General features: G+C 44.7%; 1 protein-coding gene across 3 annotated transcripts in view; it reads right to left on the bottom strand.

Annotated features, from left to right (window-relative positions):
* Positions 1–6382: 6382 nt before the first annotated feature.
* The window catches only part of prmt8b (protein arginine methyltransferase 8b), a 51458-nt gene continuing 34877 nt past the window's right edge, over positions 6383–22963 (bottom strand). For 2 of the 3 annotated variants that reach the window (XM_086009721.1, XM_086009719.1), the window contains exons 9-10: positions 18015–18136; positions 6383–6900 (exon numbers count right to left, since the gene is read on the bottom strand). In XM_086009721.1, the coding sequence (XP_085865847.1) occupies positions 6817–6900; positions 18015–18136 (206 nt within the window). In that variant the 3' untranslated portion in view covers positions 6383–6816. Of the gene's footprint in view, positions 6901–17790; positions 17881–18014; positions 18137–22963 lie in introns of all 3 variants that reach the window. The other variant, XM_086009720.1, reaches the window with a different exon arrangement.

The following is a 22963-nucleotide window of genomic DNA, read 5'->3' as shown; positions in this document are numbered from 1 at the left end:
ACCCGACTGAAGTTAGATTACAAAGGAGCCAGGTATGGGCGGAGCCCTGCACACAACCAGTTCCAGCACATTCCAATACATAATACATGAGGACTGGGGGAAGGGAAAAGACACAGAAAGCAGGCAGTTACAAGACACAGAAAACAGGCAGTGATGAATGGAATATATTTCATCACAGAGTGTCTCCGCTTCCACCACTTCCGTCGGCAGCGAGTTCCAGATCCTCACCACTCGCTGTGTAAAAAAGTTTTTCCTCACCTCCCCCCTGTATCTCTTGCCCAAAACCTTAAATCTGTGTCTCCTAGTCCTTGTACCATCAACTAGTGGGAACAGCCTTTCCCCGTCTAGCCTATCCAAACCCGTCATAATCTTGTACACCTCTATCAAATCACCCCTCAACCTCCTTTGCTCTAATGAAAACAAATCCAGCTTCTCCAACCTGTCCTTGCAGCTAGGATCCCCCAGAACCATTCTGGTAAATCTCCTCTGCACCCTCTCAAGGACCTTCACATTCTTCCTAAAGTGTGGTGACCAGAACTGGACGCAATACTTCAGTTGTGGCCTAACCAGCGCTTTATAAAGGTTCAGCATAACTTCTCTACTTTTGTACTCAATACCTCTATTTATGAAGCCCAAGATCCCATTTGCTTTGTTAACCACTCTCAATATTTCCCACCACCTTCAGGGACCTATGCATATTAACTCCCAAGACCCTCTGTCCCTGCACACTCTTTAAAACTGTGCCATTAAGTGTATTTTGCCTCTCCCTGTTCCTTCTGCCAAAATGCATCACCTCACACTTCTCTGTATTAAATTCCATCTGCCACTTGTCTGCCCATTCTGCTAGCCTTTCTATGTCCTGTTGCAGTCGATTGGTATCATCATCACTGGTTTGCCATACCCCCAAGTTTGGTGTCATCGGCAAATTTAGAAATTCTACTCTGTATTCCAATATCCAGGTCATTATATATATAAAAAAAAGCAGTGGCCCCAGCACTGACCCTTGGGGAACACCACTGTCTACCATCCTCCAGTCTGAAAAACAGCCATTTACCATGACTCGCTGTTTTCTGTCCTTAAGCCAATTCCTTATCCAAGCTGCCACTGACCCACCTATTCCATGAGCCACAATTTTGTTAACCAGCCTTCTATGTGGTACTTTGTCAAAAGCCTTCCGAAAATCCATGTAGACAACATCCATTGCATTCCCTTCATCAATCCTCCCTGTTACTTCATCAAAAAATTCAATTAGATTAGTCAAACACGATCTGCATTTTACAAATCCGTGTTGGTTCTCCTTAATTAGTTTAAACCTCTCCAAGTGCCCGTTAATTTTTTCCTTGATTATTGTTTCTAAAACTTTACCCACCACTGATGTTAAACTGACCGGCCTGTAGTTACTAGGATTGTCCTTACACCTTTTCTTGAACAATGGTCTCACATTTGCCATTTTCCAATCCTCAGGCACCTCCCCCGCATCTAGGGAAGATTGGATAATTATGGCAAGCCCTTCCGCTATCTCCTCCCTCAATTCCCTTAGCAACCTGGGATGCAAGCCATCTGGACCAGGTGACTTGTCCACTCTAAGCATACCCAGCATTTATAGTACATCCTGTCTATCAATTTTCACCCCTTCCATTGCTTCTACCTTTTCCACTTCTACCGATATTTTGTCAGCATCCTCCTCCTTAGTAAACATCGATACAAAGTACTCATTGAGTATTCTAGCCTTGCCCTGCGCCTCTAAGCATATATCACCTTCTTTGTCTCTAATAGGCCCCACCTCGCCTCTTACTACCCGCTTACTATTTACATGCCGGTAGAAGATTTTTGGGTTCCCTTTTATGTTAACCACGATTCTACTCTCATTCTCTCTTTGCCAATCTTATTTTCATCTTCACATCCCATCTCAATTTATTGGCCCAGAACTTGGTGTCGGGGGCTTGCCGCGCGTGCAAGCCCCCGATGTGCACTTACCCGGTGCGCCGACATCTGAAACCTGGCCCGCAGTGGATTTCCTGTCAGTGGCCCGGTTCTGATGTCGGCGCGCTGTGCTAACCTGACCCAGCAGCGTAGTTAGTGCGATGTGCCGGCTGGGATCAGGTGAGCACTGTTCAGCCAATCAGGGGAGGGGAAACTTCATTCATAAGTTTGAGAGTAAGAACTGTCAAACTCATGAGAAGTACTGCACCCCAAAACACTACTTAAACTTTAAATAAAATTTTAAAAAACATCCCAATCATTAAATTAAGTATAAATAAGTTAAAAAAAATAATATAAATTTTTTTTTTGAAAAAAATAATTTTTTAATAAAAAGGGTCTAAAACTAAACTTACCTTATTGTAGATTCTTTAAAATAATAAACCTGTGGAAAAAAAATTCTAAATTGCACTAAAACACCACTTACCTGTAAAAATAAATACTTACGTGTGCTTTTTACAAGCGTAAAGACCGGAGGCCTTTACACATGCGCAAATCCCCCAAAACAAAGGAAATCCAAGACGCACGCGCTGCCCCCTACAGCGCACGCGCTAGCCTCTTCACCTCTTGGGTTAGAGGAGAGGAAATGCCGGTTTTCAGCGCATGCGCTGTGCATGCTGAAAACCGGCATTTCCTCCGGCCAGACGCGTGAGTACCCCTTCCGTACTCACGCGTTTGGGGAGGAATTACTGCCCCAATGTATTTGGTCTGGTTCTCCCTTGAGGTATTCACCTGACATGCATCATACACCCTCTTTTTTTGTTTCATCATCTTCTCTATCTCCCTCGTCATCCAAGGAGCCCTTGCTTTGGTTCCCTTACCCTTCCCTCTTGTTGGAATGTATCTAGCCTGTACTTGGAACATCTCATCCTTAAAGATCACCCATTGTTCCATCAGAGTTTTTCCTGTCAGTCTTTGGTTCCATTTTACTCTGGCTAGAACCTTACACATCCCATTGAAGTTAGCCCTATTCCAGTTTAGAAGTTCCACTCTAGATTGTTTCTTGCTCCTCTCCATTGCTAATCTAAATCTTATAATACAATGATCACTCATACCCAAGTGTTCTCCCACAGACACCTGGTCCACCTCATTCCCTAGCACCAGATCCAGCAATGCCTCCATCCTTTGCCCCTTTACCCTTTACCTTAGCATTATCCCAATCGATATTTGGGTAATTAAAGTCCCCCACTATCATCACTCTATAGCTCTTGCATATCTCTGCGATTTCCCTGCAGATTTGCTCCTCTACCTCCCTCTCACTATTTGGAGGCCTATAGAATACCCCCAACAGCGTGATCATACCCTCTTTGCTCCTCAACTCTAACCAAATGGATTCTGTCCTTGTCCCAAGAACATCTTCCCTTTCCAACACTATAATGTCTTCCTTAATCAGCACTGCCACCCCACCTCCCTTTTTTCCTTCCCTATCTTTTCTGAACACCTTGTACCCTTGAATATTAAGTGCCCAGTCCTCACCATTTTTAAGCCACGATTCCGTTATTGCCACAAAATCATATTGCCACACAGCTAATTGTGCTTGTAGCTCACCAACCATATTCACCACACTTTGTGCGTTTACGTACATGCATTCTAAACCCAGTTTTGAATTTTTCATAGTCTTTCTTATTCTGCTCCGATCTAATATGGTACTACTTCCACCTCTAGTACTACTTTATTCTCTAGTACTATCCAACACACTCACTCTTTTATGCACCTTATTCCTCTTTTCTACTCCTATATGCTGGTGCCCATCCCCCTGCCAAGCTAGTTTAAACCCTCCCCAACAGCACCAGCAAACCTCCCCGCGAGAATATTGGTCCCGGCTCTGTTGAGGTGTAACCTGTCCGGCTTGTACAGGTCCCACCTTCCCCAGAAACAGTCCCAATGCCTCAGGAATCTAAAGCCCTCCCTCCTGCACCATCTCTCCAGCCACACATTCATCTGTTCGATCCTCCTATTCCTGTACTCACTAGCCCGTGGCACCGGGAGTAATCTGGAGATTACTACCTTGTATGTCTTCCTGTATTTTGTCGCAGACCTCCTCTGTATTAACTATACCCCCCAATTTGGTGTCAACAGCAACTTTTGAAATTGTACTCCTGATTCCGGAGTCCAAATTGTTTATATAAATGGTGAACAACAATGGTCTTAGCACCGATCCCTGTGGAACACCATTTCTCACCTTCCACTATTCTGAGTAACTACCTTTAACCCCGACTCTCCATTGTCTGTTTTGTAGCCAGCTTGCGATCCATTCTGCTACTTGTCCCCTGACTCCACATGTTCTGACCTTATTCATGAGTCTACTATCTGGTACCCTATCAAAGATCTTTTCAAAATCTAAATATATTACATCTACTATCTACTTTTTCTGTTACTTCATCAAAGAATTTTATGTTAATCAAAAACAAAAATGTTGCTTTTCAATTCTTCAAACGGTGCAGTTTGTTTGTCTCTTCTGGTCTTAAATGGAACTCCTACATCTGCACAGTTAAAGTTGTTCTCAAGAAGCTTGTCGCCAAACATTTCATTACCCCCTCAACAACGACAACTTGCATTTATATAGCGTCCTTAACATAGTAAAACGTCCCAAGGCGCTTCACAGGAGCGTTATCAGACAAATCCTGTCACCAAGCCACACAAGGAAACACCAGAACAGCTGGCCAGAAGCCTGGTCAAAGCGACAGGCCCTAAGCGACGGGATACTGAATTAAAGGATCAGCCATGATCTCATTAAATGGCGGAGCAGGCACGAAGGGCCGAATGGCCTACTCCTGCTCCTATCTTCTATGTATCTATGTATCTATGTAAAGGTGGAAAGAGAGAGGTAGAGAGACCGAGGTGTTTACGGAGGGAATTCCAATGTCTGGGCCTAGACAGTTGAAGGTGTGGTCTTGGTGATGGAGAGGATATGAGGTTTGGAAGCTCAGCTCAGGGCCAAAAGGACATCAAGGTTGCCAACAGTCTGGTTCAGCCTTGGACAGTGGCCAGGGAGAGGGATTGAGTTGGTGGCTGGTGAACGGAGTTTGTGGCGGGGACTGAAGACAATGGCTTTGGTCTTCCCAATATTAAATTAAGCAAACTTCTGCTCATCCAGTACTGGATGTTGGACAAGCAGTCTGACAATTTAGAAACAGTGGAGGGATTGATAGAAGTGGTGGTCAGGTAGAGCTGGGTATCATCAGCGTACATGTGGAAACGATGTCACCAAGGGGCAACATGTAGATGAGAAATAGGAAGGGGCCAAGTATAGATCCTTGGGGGACACGAGAGGTAACGATGTGGGAGCGGGAAGAGAAGCTGTTGCAGGTGATTCTCTGGCTACAATTAGTTGATCAGAATGGAATCTGGCGAGTACAGTTCCACCCAGCTGGACAATGGTGGAGAGATGTTGCAGGAGGATAGAGTGGTCAACCGTGTGAAAGGCTATAGACTGGTCAAGAAGGACGAGGAGGGATAGTTTACCTTTGACACAGTCACATAAGATGTCATTTGTGACTTTGATGAGAGCCGTTTCGGTACTGTGGCAGGTGGGGAAACCTGATTGGAGGGATTCATAGAAACATAGAAGATAGGAGCAGGAGTAGGCCATTCGGCCCTTCGAGCCTGCTCCGCCATTCAATGAGATCATGGCTGATCATCCAAACCCTAGCTCCCGGTCCCTACACCGACAGCCATCCCACCCAAGCCCTATCCCCATAACCCTGTAACCCCACGTATTTAATCCCCCCTAACACTAAGGGTTAATTTTTATCATGGCCAATCAACCTAACCCGCAAACACGGAATTGCGGGAAAGATGGGCACGGATTTGGGAGGCAACTACTCGTTCAAAGACTTTGGAAAGGAAAGGGAGGTTGAAGATGGGGCGGTAGTTTGTAAGGACGGAGGGATCAAGGGTTGTTTTTTTGAGGAGAGGGATGATGACCGCAGATTTGTGGGCGAGGGGACCGTTAACAATGTCAGCTAACATGGGGGCCAGCTCCTCCGCACCCCCACTGGACCCCCAATCCCCCCACCAACCCTCAGACCACCCACCGGACCTCAGACCCTCAGACCCCCCACTGGACCTCAGACCACCCACCGGACCTCAGACTCCATAATCCCCCCACCGAACCTCAGACCCTCACACACCTTCCCAGACCCTCAACCCCACCAATTACACGTGATTGGATTTGTCCTGGGGGCTGATCCGCACCACAACTATGTTCTGACCAGGGGGTTCTACAACTTTATTAAAGGGGCCACGGTGCAATTCATCACTCAGCTGTGTGGTGCTTTGCGACTTGCTGCTGGCCAGACTAACGCCCCTTTATGCTAGTTTATTGTGGGTTAAATTAAGGGGAACTTGCACAATTGTCAGATACAATGTCAATAAAGAAAAATGTTAAGACAATTTGCAGTTTATTCGATGAATAAATGAATTTATTGCATTTTAAAAAGCATAAGTCAATTTTTAACAACATTTGTATGAAGAAAAATTAAATTACAAATGCTTTGATTAATCTTCTGTTGCTAATCTTGACAGATCTTTAGCAAAAATAATTTCATTACTTCTTACAAGCAGGGTTTATCCTGGCATTCATTGAGAACCTTTCTGCTTCAAGTAACGGGCTCTTAAAACAAACAACACCTTCTATTCTAATGCTACCGCTTCCATTTCCAGTTTCTGGAACACTTTGGGCCAGTGACCGTGACTAATGCCAGTTCCATGGAAAGCATGGCATCAAACCAATGGCAGAAATGACTTATTTTGTTGGAGGATTGTTGTTAGCTGCAGCGTTTCACATCTTAATATTCATAATCCTAGAATCACTTCAAATGTGATGACGTGTACTTAACGCATTTTGTAATCATGAGACAGAGATGCTTCACACAACTGGCCTCTGAAATCCAGCTCTAGCGTGAAATCCAGGTCACGCTGCAATAAAAGCAAATTTAGATTCTTTATCTCGAACAATGAAAATGACAATATTATTACAGAATCACAAACTGAATTCATTCCCTCCAACTGAAATTAAACTACTACAAATATGCAGGTGTGTCACTGTCTGAAGCTTAGTGTTGGCTGTAGACCTTCAGATGCCAACGGATCTGTTGTGTATTTCCAGCATTTCTGGTTTTAGTTCAGATTTGCCGTTTTGTTTCATCGCTACAATATTATCTTGTGTTTGCGGCTCAATGTGTTCCCTTTGCTGACGAACATCTCAGCATCAACTTGCGCCCAATTCAAAAATTCAAGGTCGCATGTTGGCGAGTTAATCTCTGCACCGCCACCATATGCCGAGGCTATCTGCTGCACGGTCACTCGCGTGGAACCGGAGCCTGGTCAAGGTTCATCTCAGCTTGCGAATTTTCAGCCGAAATCTAATTACCCCCACCCCCAGCAAAATATGTTGAAATTGGTGCTTATTAATGAACAGCAAGAAAACAACAAAAATTAGTTTACTTTTAATGATTTTACTTTCAGTAATGTAAGATTCTTAATCCTCCTCAGTAATCGAGACATTTCTTCCACATGGCTGTGACTTATTAATGAAAGTTTGTATAAATATATTGAGGGAAAGAGAATGGCAAAGGGAAATGTGGGCCCATTAAAACCAGGCACAGATGATACTGTAATCACAATAAAGAAATGGCAGACTTGTTAAATGAATACTTTGCATCCATCTTCACAGTAGAAGAAGAGGAAAAAATACCAGTGGTACAAGAAAACCTAAAAATAAATCAAGGGGCGGAACTTATTGGATTTAATAAGTTTAAAAATGGAAATGGGGAAATAATGGGACTTAAGATGGACAAATTTCCAGAACCTGATGGTTTCAACCCAGGATATTAAAAGAAGTCGGTGAGGGAATTGTAGATGTGTTTGTCATAATTTTCCAAAGCTCTCTAGACTCAGTAATTGTGCTTTTAGATTGGAAAATTGCAAACGTCACTTTATTATTTAAGAAGGGAGGGAGAGAAAAACCAGGTGACTACAGACCTCAGTTTAACGTCAGTCATCAGGGACAGAGTGACTGAGCACCTGGACAAGTCCCAGCTGATCCAAGAGATCTGCATGGATTTGTGACATACGAACATAAGAAATAGGAGCAGGAGTCAGCCATTCGGCCCCTCGAGCCTGCTCCGCCATTCAATAAGATCACGGCTGATCTTCTACCTCAACTCCACTTTCCTGCACTATCCCCATATCCCTTAATATCTAAAAATATATTGATCTCTGTCTTGAATATACTCAACGACTGAGCCTCCACAGCCCTCTGGGGCAGAGAATTCCAAAGATTCACTGCCCTCTGAGTGAAGAAATTTCTCCTCATCTCAGTCCTAAATGGCCGACCCCTTATCCTGAGATTCTGACCCCTGGTTCTGGACTCCCCAGCCAGGGGAAACATCCTCCCTGCATCTACCCTGTCAAGCCCCTTAAGAATTTTATATGTTTCAATGAGATCACCTCTCATTCTTCTAAACTCTAGAGTATATAGGCCTAGTCTACTCAATCTCTCCTCATAGGACAATCCCCCCATCCCAGGAATCAGTGGTGAACCTTCGTTGCACTCCCTCTATGGCAAGTATATCCTTCCTTAGGTAAGGAGACCAAAACTGTACACAATACTCCAGGTGTGGTCTCACCAGGGCCCTATATAATTGCAGTAAGACGTCTTTACTCTTAAACTCAAATCCTCTTGTAATAAAGACCATTTGCTTTCCTAATTGCTTGCTGTACCTGCATGTTAACTTTCAGTGATTCGTGTACAAGGACACCCAGGTCCCTCTGAACACCAACATTTCCCAATCACTCACCATTTAAAAAATACTCTGCTTTGCTATTTTTCCTACCAAAGTGGATGACTTCACATTTCTCCACATTATATTCCATTTGCCATGTTCTTGCCCACTCACTTAGCCTGTCTATATCCTCTTGAAGCCTCCTTGCATCCTCCTCACAACTTACATTCCCACCCAGCTTTGTATCATCAGCAAACTTGGATATATTACATTTGGTCCCCTCATCCAAATCATTGATATAGATTGTGAATAGCTGAGGCCCAAGCACTGATCCTTGCGATACTCCACTAGTTACTGCCTGCCAACCCGAAAATGACCCGTTTATTCCTACTCTGTTTTCTGTCCGTTAACCAATCCTCAATCCATGCTAGTATATTACCCCCAATCCCATGAGCCCTAATTTTGTTTAATAACCTCTTGTGCGGCACCTTATCGAATGCCTTCTGAAAATCCAAATACACCACATCCACTGGTTCCCCCTGATCAATTCTGCTAGTTACAACCTCAAAAAACTCGAATAGATTTGTCAAACACGATTTCCCTTTCATAAATCCGTGTCGACTCTGCCCAATCCTATTATTATTTTCTAAGTGCCCTGTTACCACGTCCTTAATAATAGATTCTAGCACTTTCCCTACTACTGATGTCAGGCTAACTGGTCTGTAGTTCCCCGTTTTCTCTCTCCCTCCTTTCTTAAATAGTGGGGTTACATTTGCCACCTTCCAATCTACAGGAATTGTTCTAGAATCTATGGAATTTTGGAAAATGACAACCAATGCATCCACTATCTCTATAGCCATCTCTTTCAAAACCCTAGGATGTAGGCCATCAGGTCCAGGGGATTTATCGGCTTTCAGACCCATTAATTTCTCCAGTGCTACATTTTTACTAATACTAATTTCTTTCAGTTCCTCATTCTCGCTAGATCCTTGGATCTCCACTATTTCCGGGAAATTTTTGTGTCTTCTTCCGTGTTCAGCTTTTCACTGACTTGGATGAAGGAATAGTATATCCAAGTTTTCAGATGATTCTAAGTTAGGAGGCACAGTAAGTAGTGTAGACGGGAGCAGGAAGTTACAAAGAGAGATCGATAATTAAGCGAGTGGGCAAAACTATGTCAAATGGCGTTTAATGTGGAGAAGTGTGTGGTCATAGAAACATACAACACAGGAGGCCATTCAGCCCATCGTGCCCATGCTGGCTCTTTGAAAGAGCTCTCCAATTAGTCCCACTCCCCCCTGCTCTTGCCCCATAGCCCTGTAAAAATTTTGTTTTCATGTATATAAGTCATTTACTTGTGATCCGATAAAGAAACATTGGAAAATTATCTTAATGGTGAGAGACTAGGGAGGAGCAAATGGATTTGGGTTTTCAGGTAATCAGAGAGGCTAACTGAATGCTGGCCTTTATCTTAAGGGACTGAAATATACAGGGGAGGAAGCGACGCTTCAGCTGTACAGGGCCTTGGTCAGACCCCACCTGGACACTGGGTTCAGTTCTGGGCCCGGCGCCTCGGGAAGGATATATCGGCCTCGGAGGGGGAGCAGCGCAGATTCACCAGAATGATACCGGGGCTAAAAGGGTTAAATTATGAGGACAGGTTGCACAGACTGGGCTTGTATTCCCTTGAGTTTAGAAGGTTATCTAATCAAAATGTTAAAAATGATTCAGGGATTCGGGGGAATCCAGAACAAGGGGGCACGAACTTAAAATTAGAGGTAGGCCATTCAGGAGCGAGGTCAGGAAGCACTTCTTCACACAAAGGGCAGTGGAAATCTGGAACTCTCTCCCCCAAAAGGCTGTTGATGCTGAGGGACAAGTGAAATTTTCAAGACTCAGTTTGATAGATTTTTGTTGGGTAAGGGTATCAAGGGGTATGGATCAAAGGCGGGTAAATGGAGTTAAGATACAGATCAGCCATAATCTAACTTAATGGTGGAACAGGCACGCGGGGCTGAATGGCCTCCTCCTGTTACTGAATTCCTCAGCTTCATTTTTCATACCTCTGGGGAAAGGGTAAGGTTTGTAGACCAAAGTACATTGAAGATTCATATTTTTTCAAAAGTATGTAAAAATTATAGGAACTGGACAGAGCTAAGCCACTTCTTTTGAATTCAAATGTATTACAAAAATCAAAGAGAGGATATGACCACAGATTATCATCACTCATGAGCTTAGGGAGCAAGAGGACCCACTCTCCAGCCAACAGGATTTGTATCTGGTGTTCACATAAACACAGAATCAGGGATCCAGCTCAGTAGGAGGCTCTCTTCAATTGGAGCGATCTAATCCCGTCTCCCGGTCCTTCTCCTGTACCATTAGTCAAGTGCTGACCTCCCAACATCACTTGCACCAACACTCGGGCAGGCCAAGAGCTCGGAGGGATGCGCCAGCTGATTATCTTCCTGTTGGTGGAGAGATTCATAGAATCTTACAGTACAGAAGGAGTCCATTTGGCCCATCGTACCTATGGTGGTTCTTTGAAAGAGCTCTCCAATTTAATCCCACATCTCATCTTTTTCCCCATAACCCTGTAAATTAGTCCTCTTCAAATACATGTCCAATTGACTTTTCAAAGTTCCTACGGAATCTGATTCCACCACCCTTTCAGGTAGTGCATTCCAGATCTTAACAACCCTCTGTGTGAAGACATTTCTCCCCATTTCCCCTCTAGTTCTTTAGACAATTACTTTAAATCTATGCCCTCTGGTTACCGACCCACTTGCCAGAAATAATAGTTTCTCCCTACTTGCTCTATTAAAACCCCTCATAATTTTGAACACCTCTATTAAATCTTCCCTTAACCTTCTCTGCTCTAAGGAGAACAACCCCAGCTTCTCCAATCCCTTTACTTAACTGAAGTCCCTCATCCCTGGTATCATCCCGGTAAACATCCTCTGTACCCGCTCCAAGGCATTGACATCCTTCCTAAAGTGTGGTGCTCAGAATTGTACACAATACGCCAGCTGAGGTCTAACCAGAGATTTAGCATAACTTCCTTGTTTTTGTATTCAATGGCCCTATTTACAAAGCTAAGTATCCCATACACTTTCTTGACAGCCTTATCAACTTGCCCTGCCACCTTCAGCGATTTATGAATACGCACCCCCAGGTCCCTCTACACTTGCATCCCCCCTCAAAAATAGTACCATTTAGATTATACTGCCTCTCCATGCTGTTCCTCCCAAAGTGCTTCATAGAAATGGATGTAAAAAGAACTAGTTTTACCTCAACATTGAAAAGTTTTTAAAATATTGAAAAAAAAATTAGGATTTCCAGTCCCCAGTGAAATAGGCAGCATTACATCATTCAAATGTGTTTTAAAAGACCATGAAGATAATCTTGGCCCTTCGCCACTCATGCTGAAGATACAAAGCCAATAATTGGGCAGATGGCCGAAGTCCACGGTACCAGATCTGTTCCAGAGCAGCATCTGCAGGGATTTATTCACACACCGAGCTCAGGTGCATTAAAACCGGCAGTTCACACAAGCGTGAAAATGTGACATAAAATTGTATGATGTGATGTTTTATTATTGAAAAATATTTCTCGGGAAATGGGGTGCGAGCTCGATGAGACCAAAGATCTGTGGTCCCATTGGAGCGGTCCCACCAACCACGGAGGGAGTGCGGTGAAAGGTCATGCACCGGACAGGATTCCGATACCTCAGCTAGGTGGTAAGTCATACTTATTATTTGTGTCTAATGTTTGGTTGGAATTCATAGCCTCTTTCATAGAACTTTAGTTGTGACAAGTAGTCCTATCTGCCACCTAAAATAGATGATTGTAGTCAGATTATTGAAACACTTTTCTGAAAGTAATTTTGCCTCCACAGAATACGATATTTGTCATAATAAATAAGGGGAAATTGTTGCAGGTTTCAGGTGTCTGAATTGCTTGGTATCAACAAAATTAACTTTCTCATTGCAAAAGCAGGGAATTGAGCAACAGGAAGAAGATAAATTAACAAGCTGATTTCTGCAGCACCTCCTATCATTATCAGTGTTTCCTCAAATTAACCTAATCAATATTAAAAGGGCGGAGGGGTTAGGGGAAAATCCAGGAATTTGTTGCGTATTGCAGTCAATGTTAGATAACCAAAACTGACAGCTTCTCGGGGGAACGCCTTTGGGAAAAGGCAATGGCCAATTCTCCTCTCCATTGTGCTTCATAAATGGTTGTAGACTGGGCGTAAGGAGGACACATTACAGCGACAGATGGTGCACTCGTTTAAAATAGAGGAAACTTCAATTAAATACTGAAATGTGGCAGTGAGTCTCCCAACATTTGTTCATGTGGTGCACTTGGCAATGGTGTTAGCGATGTGCAACTGAATTAGGTGTCCTGGGCTGCTTGGAACTGGAAAATAAATTGAAAGGGGGCTATCATGTTCAGGCCATGCCGGGACTGTTTTCTCTCTGTTGCCATTTACATTTCCACGAACCATTGTCCAGTTCTCACTTTATTTTCCCCACATGCACCATCAGTTTCCCCAGTGAGAATCCCCCATCTCACCTTTCTGGGGGAAGAAGAGGACCAGAGTGGGGATATCAGGCTGGTTGGAGGGCTGCAGACAGAGGCGCTCGGTGCCAACCCCCCGCCAGTATTGGCACAGCAACATCTGCAGACAGAGGAGCACAGACCTCAATTTGACACATGATCAGTGACAAAGAGGCTCCTGTTCCCAGGCGAGGTTGTGACAGCAGACTTGCACAGGTACAGTATTGGAATACCTGACTAAGTGTAATGTGGGATGGTTCTTCAGAAGCACCCAGTCACAGGATGTCAGATTTATTTAGACTGCTAAAGAAAGGCTTGTCGAGGTGACCAATACCCATGCTACACCCGTTGCAATGTTACCAACCATATCTGCTGGTGTTGTTATGCCTACCTGGCAAGGACCGATCTTCAGAGTCTGGGTCAGTGGACAGTCAGAAGCACAGCTTGTGCAGCCAACACCCAGTGAGCGGAATGGTCAACAGAGGGCTAAAATCTCAGTGTGGGCTGCTCCAGCACTTGCCTGCGAGACTCATGCCTCCACATTAAGTTTCCTTTTCCTTCATTTCTGTCTATCAATTGCCCTCTCCCTCTTCAGCCTAGCATAAGGCTGCCAATTGGTTGAGGTTTCCTTTTAGCCTTTCCAAAAGTTGCAAGGATTTTTTATCCCCTATTCTGCAGCTTCCCTTTAATTATCTGCACCTCTGTAAATTTCACCTACACATAATCTTCTGGTCCCAAAACTAGGCCAAGCCCCTGCAGTCGGAGCTGTGAATAACTTTCAGAACGACTTGACTCCAGGAATCGAGTGCCCTTAATGCATTCCCATTCTGGCAGGATTTACACCAGTTCTTGATCTTTCTGTCTTCACCATAGACACAGGGCGCGATCTTGCCAGCCCTGGGGAGGCGGGACTGCCGGGAAAATGGCAGAATCTGGGGGCGGGTGCCCAACCTGTCTCCGTGCCATCTTGCCAGGAGGCGGGTAGCCGACCCGCGCCGGGTCCCGTCTCCTTGGAGGCGGGAAGGGGATTAGTGCCACTTATCTGCCTGTTAACAGGTCGTTAACAGGCAGATAAGAGGATTATCCCCATTTTACCCACACAAGTGCGGGCTCCCCGAAGGCTCCGAACCCCGCCAGGGTCACCGAGGCGAGTAGTGGGTCTGCGGGGTGCAAAAGTGCACTGTGAAGGTAAGTGACGGGTGCAGGTGTGGAGAGGTGAGTATGTGAGGTAAGTGGAAAAAGTGTTAGTAAAAGTTTACTTACCTTTGTTTCTTCCTGCAGGCTTCAGTCGGTGGGTATGTGGAGAGTCTCGGACCTCCGCGGCAGAGATGACAGATGGCCGTTGCATTCTCCAATGCAGCAACCATCTAATTTCTGCTAAAGAAAGAGGTTTGATGAGTCTTGAATTCAAGAACTCATCAAACTACAGAGAATGTCAGTGTTTGACAGCTTCACAGAGCTATCAAACGATGACAATTCATCTGTCAAAAATTTGACAGATGAAACGTCATGCGCTGACGTTCTCTGTAACCAGCTTTCCCTTAATTGGCCTGCTGAGCCCGCTGGGCGGGCTTAACAAGGTCGATCAAGGGAAAATAGCGTGGGTTGGCCAGAAGTTGATGGAGGCGGGACTAAAACCCGACAAGTGGGAGTCCCGCCTCCAAAAGCTCCCCATTGACAAAATCCAGCTCATAGTGAAGGAGGAGGTAGTGGAGATACTTGATCGGAAAAAAATTGATAAAGAGGAGTTATTAGAAAGGCTGGCTGTACTTAAAGTAGATAAATCACCAGGAGCAGATGCGATGCATCCTAGGATGCTGAGGGAATTGAGGGTGGAAATCACGGAGGTACTGGCCATAATATTCCAATCCTCCATAGATACGGGGGTGGTGCCAGAGGACTGGAGAATTGCAAATGTTATACCATTGTTCAAAAAAAGGGTGTAAAGATAAACCCAGCAACTACAGGCCAGACAACTCAGTTTAACCTCGGTAGTGGGGAAGTTTTTAAAAACAGTAATCAGGGACAAAAGTAACAGTCACTTGGATAGGTGTGGATTAATTAAGGAAAGCCAGCACGGATTTGTTAAAGGTAAATCATGTTTAACTAACTTGATCGAGTTTTTTAATAAGATAACAGAGAGGGTTGATGAGGGTAATGCGGTTGACGTAGTATACATGGATTTCCAAAAGGTGTTCGACAAAGTGCCTCATAATAGGTTTGCCAGCAAAGTTGAAGCCCATGGAATAAAAGGGACAGTGACAGCATGGATACGAAATTGACTAAATGACAGGAAACAGAGAGCAGTGGTGAACGGTTGTTTCTTGACTGGAGGAAGGTATACAGTGGTGTTCCCCAGGGGTCGGTTCTAGGACCACTGCTTTTCTTAATATATATTAATGACTTGGGCGTGGGTGTACAGGGCACAATTTCAAAATTTGCAGATGACACAAAACTTGGAACTATAGTGAACAGTGAGGAGGATAGGGATAGACTTCAGGAAGACACAGACAGGCTGGTGAAATGGGCGGACACGTGGCAGATAAAATTTAACACAGAAAAGTATGAAGTGATACATTTTGATAGAAAGAATGGGGAGAGGCAATATAAACTAAAGGGTACAATCCTAAATGGGGTGCACGAACAGAGAGACCTGGGGGTACATGTGCTCAAATCGTTGAAGGCGGCAGGGCAGGTTGAGAAAGCAGTTACAAAGGCTTACGGGATCCTGGGCTTCATAAATAGAGGTATAGAGTTCAAAACTGTGGAAATGATGATGAACTGGTTCGGCTTCAACTGGAATACTGTGTCCAATTCTGGGCACCACATTTTAGGAAGAATGTGAAGGCCTTAGAGAAGGTGCAGAAAAGATTTACGAGAATGATTCCAGGAATGAGGGTCTTCAGTTACATTGATAGACTAGAGAAACTGGGGTTGTTCTCCTTAGAGCAGAGAAGGTTGAGAGGAGATTTGATAGAGGTGTTCAAAATCATGAGGGGTCTGGACAGAGTAGATAGAGAGAAACTGTTCCCATTGGCAGAAGGATCGAGAACCAGAGGACACAGATTCAAGGTGATTGGCAAAAGAACCAAAGGTGACGTAAGAAAAAACTTTTTTACGCAGCGAGTGGTTAAGATCTGGAATGCACTGCCTGAAAAGGTGCTGGAGGCAGATTCAATCTTATCTTTCAAAAGGGAGTTGGATAAGTATTTGAAGAAATTTTTTTTGCAGGGCTACGGGGAAAGGGCGGGGGAGTGGGACTAGCTGAGAGTCGGCACGGGCTCGACGGGCCGAATGGCCTCCTTCCGTGCTGTAACTATTCTATGATTCTATGAATTATGTCAGCAGCCAAAAATTGGCCTCTCCAGAGTTTGGGACAGGGAGAAGCAGTGTTAGGAAGGGAAGCTTAGGAGGTCTTTGGAAAGACAGTAACAGCATTGGGCAAAAGAGAAGCATCAAAGCCCGTGAGAAAAATAGCTGCAAAGTTGTGAAGAAAGACAAGAGATTTTGGCAAAGACAGAGGGAGCACTTGGAAAGGAAATGGCTTGGGATAGGATGACGAGCCTCACAAAGTAAACGGCAGGACTCCTGGGACAGACTGTGGAGAGTGGAGACAGTCAGAACAAAGGCACCGATGGCAGAGCTGGATACAAGAGAGTTAATGCATCAGCACAATTTATTTTTTTAAAGTTTTCACCTTGTTTTTTGTATTCAAATAAAGATTATAAGGCAAGAGCCAAGTCTACAGTGGAAATTTGTTAATAAGGCCATTTAAAAAAAGCAAACCAAGCACTAGGGTTTATTTCTACAGGGATAGAATTGAAAAGTAGGGAAGTTATGTTAAACCTGTATCGAACCTTGGTTAGACCACACTTGGAGTACTGCGGACAGTTCTGGTCGCCATATTATAAAAAGGATATAGAGGCACTGGAGAGGGTGCAGAGAAGATTTACAAAGATGATACCAGAAATGCGAGGGTATACATATCAGGAAAGGAGGAACAGGCTAGGCCTCTTTTCTCTTGAAAAGATAAAGCTGAGGGGTGACCTAATAGAGGTCTTTAAAATTATAAAAGGTTTTGATAGAGTGGATACAGAGAGAGTGTTTTTCACTTGTGAGGAACAGCAAAACTAGAGGCCATCAATATAAGATAGTCCTCAAGCAATTCAATAGGGAATTCAGGAGAAACTTCTTTACCCAGAGAGTGGTGAGAATGTGGAACTCGCTGCCACAGGGAGTGGTTGAAGCAAATAGTATAGATGCATTTAAGGGGAGGCTGGACAAGCATGAGGAAGAAGGGAATCGAGGGTTATGCTGATAGATTTAGATGAGGAAGGATTGGAAGAGGCTCGAGTGGAGCATAAATGCCAGAATGGGATGGTTGGGCCGAATGGCCTGTTTCTGTGTCGTATATTCTATGTAATTTAAAATTGTAGCTAGAGACACTTTTCCTTATTGTTCTCTGGATTTGGGATCATGGCACAGACAGCAGCACACCACTACCTCCTCAAGGGCAACTTACTGGCCATCCCTATTTATGGGAATTAAGAATCAGGCACTTAGTGGAATCACCAGTTAGGCCAGGCCAGGCTGAGGTGGCAGGTTCCCTTTCCTGAATAATAAAAAGCAGATAAACCAAGAGATTAACCACTGCTTCAACACAGAACTAATACTAAAATTGATGTTAAACCACATTGAAAAGGGATGAGTTTTCCATTGGGACGGAAGTGGTTAGATTTGACTTACATTGTTTTTTGCATTGGGATTCATTGCTATGGTTCCACAAATCTCTTCTCCCCGTTTCACTGTCAGGTAGTCTTCTAAGTAAAACACCGTCTGTTTCCAGTGTGTGTACGGGGCATCAGGAGCTACAGAACGATGGCAAGTCAGCAATGATATCACCAAATTGTTTCATATGGTTAAACTCCTCGGAGAATCCAATAATCTAGAAAACATGCACAATCTACTACTTACAGCACATTTACTCAAATCAGACCAGAAACTGAAATGTAAGATGTATTTTGTCAACTCCCGAGGCATTCTATTAATGAGTGGGATTAACGTCAGTCCAGAAATTGCCTGTCTATTTCAGTCGGTGTTTATATTTTGTTAATAGATCAGTCTTGGTAAAATTAGTCTAATAATCTACACATAAATGCAAGCCTTTCTTCTTTTAAGATGCTTATTTTTAAAATATCTGTTTAGCAGTGACTGAGTGCAAGATTTAAATCACAATCTGCACGACCACTTCTAAAATTGTTTAAGAGTTCCTTTCCATTGGCACTTCCCTCTCCCCTTCAAAACCATCCACTCAAGAAAAACAATCAAACTATTGGTCCTCTCTAACTATTGCCCCATCCCCAAGGTACTCAAACATGTGCTCATCCCTCCAGTCTAACTTCTGCCGATATAACAGTACTGTGACCACCCTGGATGCTAACCCGTGACTGATGTCCTCCTCGATCTTTCTACATCCTTTGACACATTCGATCATTCTGTCCTCCTCATCTGCTTCTCCTCCATTATCCAGCTCCACATGACTGCCCTTGCACAGTTCCCCTCCTACCGATCCGAATGCAGCAATGGCTTCTCTTCCCTTCCCTATCATCTCCAGAGCCCTCCATTTCTGCATCAATGTGCTGCCCTGGGTGATATCATTCATAGACATGTGCCAGCTTTATATATACACACTGATGGCACCCAGTGTTACCCCTGCAACACCGATCCTGCCCCACGATTACCTCCATGCTATCACACGTTGAGTCATGGATGAGTCACAACGTTCTTCAGCTGAACATTGGAAGAGTGAAACAAACGCTCACATTGTTCATCACAAATTCCCTTCCCTACATCAGACCGTCTGTGTAGCCGTGGGCTGAACTTCAAACCGCACATTCTCTCCAGCAGTAATACTGCTTATTTCCATCTCTGCCAGTCCTGATCCAAGGTTTTGTTACCTCCAATATCAATGACTCCAATGTTCATTCGCCTTCCTTTCTTCATCCAAGCTCCATGAATCTAACTTGTGCAAATATTGTCAGTATCCTGTGCCACACTAAACCATGCTTGTCCATCAGCCCAGTCCGCATGAACCTACATTGACTTTCTGCCCTCAATGGATTCAATTTAAAAGTATAAGGATCGAGTTTTCACCAGTGATATCAGCACAATCCGGCCAGAATCAGCCGAACCAGCGCAAAAGAGCTGGGAATTTTAAAATGTAATTGAGTTTTGCCCAAAACCATTCACATTCGTGTTTTACGCGAGCTTTTCCGCTGGTTTAAGATTCAATTTGTTCCTGGGATGTGGGCATCACTGGCAAAGCCAGTGTTTATTGCCCGTCCCTAATTGTCTGATTTTAAAGGACTATAAGAATAATGAAAAAAAACTGAAAGAGAATAAAAGTTCAAGAGCAGGGTAAGGAAAACTGAGAGGGAGTAGGAGGAAAATAATTCAAAAACATCACAAGAACAGCAAGGCATTTGACAAGTTAAGAGAGAGTTGCTAAGTGAGGTGGAACTCCAGTAGAGAGGATTGTCAATTTGTGGATGATTAAAAATGGTGCAGGTCTTTAATAAATACTTTGGTAATTTGGTCTTTAGTAATATATTGGAGCCAAGGTGAATCCTGAAGTGATTGAGTGTGAGATGAGTGAACAATAAAAGGAGCATTTTAAAAGTTAAGCTAAAGGAAGACAAAGTGCCAGCAGCCAATGGGAGAAATCCTAGAATCCAGAGGGAGGAGGTCGCCACAGCCCCAGAAATTATAGCCTGATTTTAAAATAACCCGCCTGGCAGGAATTTGGCCAGTTTGTGTGGGACACCCGGTTTACACTCCAAGCAGCTTAAGTAAAAATCGGGCCTTATATTTCAGGCTCTACTGATTGCGTATCTGAGCCAGAGGACTGGAGAGAGGCTCAATGTAGTCCCATTTTTACAAAGGGGGACAGAGCTAATCTGGGAAAAGAGGTGAATTTTAAGCAGGTTATTAATGGAAAAGAGGGACGAGGAGGGGTTTAGGGAGGGAATTCCAGAGTGTGGGGCCTAGGCAGCTGAAGGCACGGCCACCAATGGTGGGGTGAAGGGAGATGGGGATGCTCAAGAGGCCAAAGTTGGAGAAATTGAATGTTGAGGGGATTGTAGGGTTGGTGCAGGGAGAAAGGGAGAGGTGAGGCCATGGAGGAATTTTACACAAGGATGAGAATTTTAAATTTGAGACACTGAGGGCCCAGGGACCAATGAGGTCAGGGAGGAATGGGGTGTTTCCTGACCCCTGGGAAACCCACGCAGCAACAGTTCGTTTCACATTGGGCTCCCAATAGCACTGTAGGAGCCCGGTTTAAACATGTTACAGACGGACCCATGGCAGCACACTCAGAGTCTAACCACCTCCCCTTGACATTCAATGGCATTACCATTGCCGAATCCCCCACTATCAACCTCCTGGGGGTCACTATTGACCAGAAACTTAACTGGACCAGCCACATAAATACTGTGGCAACAAGAGCAGGTCAGAGGCTAGGTATTCCGCGACAAGTGTCTCACCTCCTGACTCCCCAAAGCCTTTCCACCATCTACAAGGCACAAGTAAGGAGTGTGATGGAATACTCTCCACTTGCCTGGATGAGTGCAGCTCCAACAACACTCAAGAAGCTCGACACCATCCAGGACAAAGTAGCCCGCTTGATTGGCACCTCATCCACCACCTTAAATATTCACTCCCTCCACCACCGGCGCACCGTGGCTGCAGTGTGTACCATCTACAAGATGCATTGCAGCAACTCGCCAAGGCTTCTTCGGCAGCACCTCCCAAACCCGCGACCTCTTCCACCTAGAAGGACAAGGGCAACAGACACATGGGAACACCATCACCTCCAAGTTCCCCTCCAAGTCACACACCATCCTGACTTAGAAGTATATTGCCGATCCTTCATCGTCGCTGGGTCAAAAACCTGGAACTCCCTCCCTAACAGCACTGTGGGAGCACCTTCACCACACGGACTGCAGCAGTTCAAGAAGGCGGCTCACCACCACCTTCGAGGGCAACTAGGGATGGGCAATAAATGCTGGCTTTGCCAGCAAAGCCCAGATCCCATAAACGAATAAAAAAATGTTTTTAAACTCAGACAGCTCGATATCCGCAGCCGTAAAACTGTCGGCAGGTGCGTGGAGTCGATGTGTTGGAGTCGGGTTGCATGGATTTCATATTTTCACCACATCCCCCTTGACCTTCTCCTGATTATTGTGGGGGAGGGGAGTGGGGTTAATATCGAGGCCAATTGCTTTGGTCTTACCAGTGTTTAGCTGGAGGAAACTGTGGTTCATTTAAGATGTTGGACAAGCAGTCTGACAACACAGAGGCTGTGGAGAGGTTGGCCTGGCTGTCATCAGGGTACATGTGGAAGCTGAACCTATGTCTGCGGGTGATGTCAAGGGGCAGCATGTAGATAAGGGAGAGGAGGGGGCCAAGGATAGATCCTTGTAAGACTCCAGAGGTAACTGTATGGGGTGAAACAAGAGAAGCCATCGTTGGAGATTCTCTGGCTACAATCGGATAGATAAGAGTGGAACCTGGCGAGTGCAGTCCCACCCAGCTGGACAATGAAGGAGCGGCGCTGGAGGAGGATGGTATGGTCAACCGTGTCAAAGGCTGCAGACAGGTAGAGAAGGATGAGGAGGGACAGTTTACCATGGTCACCGTCACTTTGGATCTCATTTGTGACTTTGATTACGGCTGTTTCGGCGATGTGGCAGGGGCAGAAACCTGATTGGAGAGATTCAAACATGAAGGCAACACATTCAAGGACTTTGGCGAGGAAAGGGGGGGGTTGGAGATGGGGCAGTAGTTTGCAAGGACCGAGGGGTCAAGGGTGGGGTTCATGAGGGGGCAGGTGATCCTTGTACCTGCACTTTGGTAACGCTGAAACGATCTGGCATTTCTGACAGTCTCAGACTCTGAAACCCTGTTTGGTGTTTCATTTCAAAATCTTTTTGTTTTGTTATCACATCAGAGCGGAAAAAGTCAACAGGAAATGTCATCACCTGGTCTCCTGAATAAAGGGACGACCAGTGATTTTATTCTTTTGATTTTGAATGCCAGACTTTTATGTCATTTATCAGCAAAGAGCCAAGTAGAGCATGGCGCAGGAACGTGGGGTCAGCACTGAGCATTTTGGCTGGAGAGTGGTCCAGCTCCACATCCACTGTATTCTGAAACAGTGCTGCAAAAGGAAAATAAATGGTTTGAGCACAATGTGGCAGGCGGATTGGATGTCGGTTTGTGAAAAGAACAAAGAACTTTAAATTAGATTCACATCATGAATCCCATCAGGTGAAATGGAGTCGGTGCAGACATTGGCAATCCTGTTGGACAGGCCAAAGCTGCAGGAAGACATCAAGCACAGCAAGCTGGCAGGTGGTCCAAAATCCGCCCCCGTGACACTGCACTGGCCCAGACTCCAACCCCTTCTGTCCCTGCTGCCGATCTCTGACACTCTACCTCTGACCTCTGTTCTCTGTAAACACTGCCCATTGTGGGAGCGTAGGGTCAGTGCTGCTTCCCAAATAACTGAATGTCTAAGGAAAGTTCAGACCAACCTTGCTCTTTAATCATTTTTGTTTTATTCTTCTTGTGACTCACAACTTTCCACAACTTCTATTCTACATCTATGTGGATCGGTAACCAGCGCAGACTCG

This window comes from Somniosus microcephalus, chromosome 16, assembly GCF_052327205.1.
Source record: "Somniosus microcephalus isolate GS21.2 chromosome 16, FLI_Smic_1.0, whole genome shotgun sequence".
Taxonomy (NCBI): Eukaryota; Metazoa; Chordata; class Chondrichthyes; order Squaliformes; family Somniosidae; genus Somniosus; species Somniosus microcephalus.
This window is presented reverse-complemented; position numbering and strand designations above follow the sequence as displayed.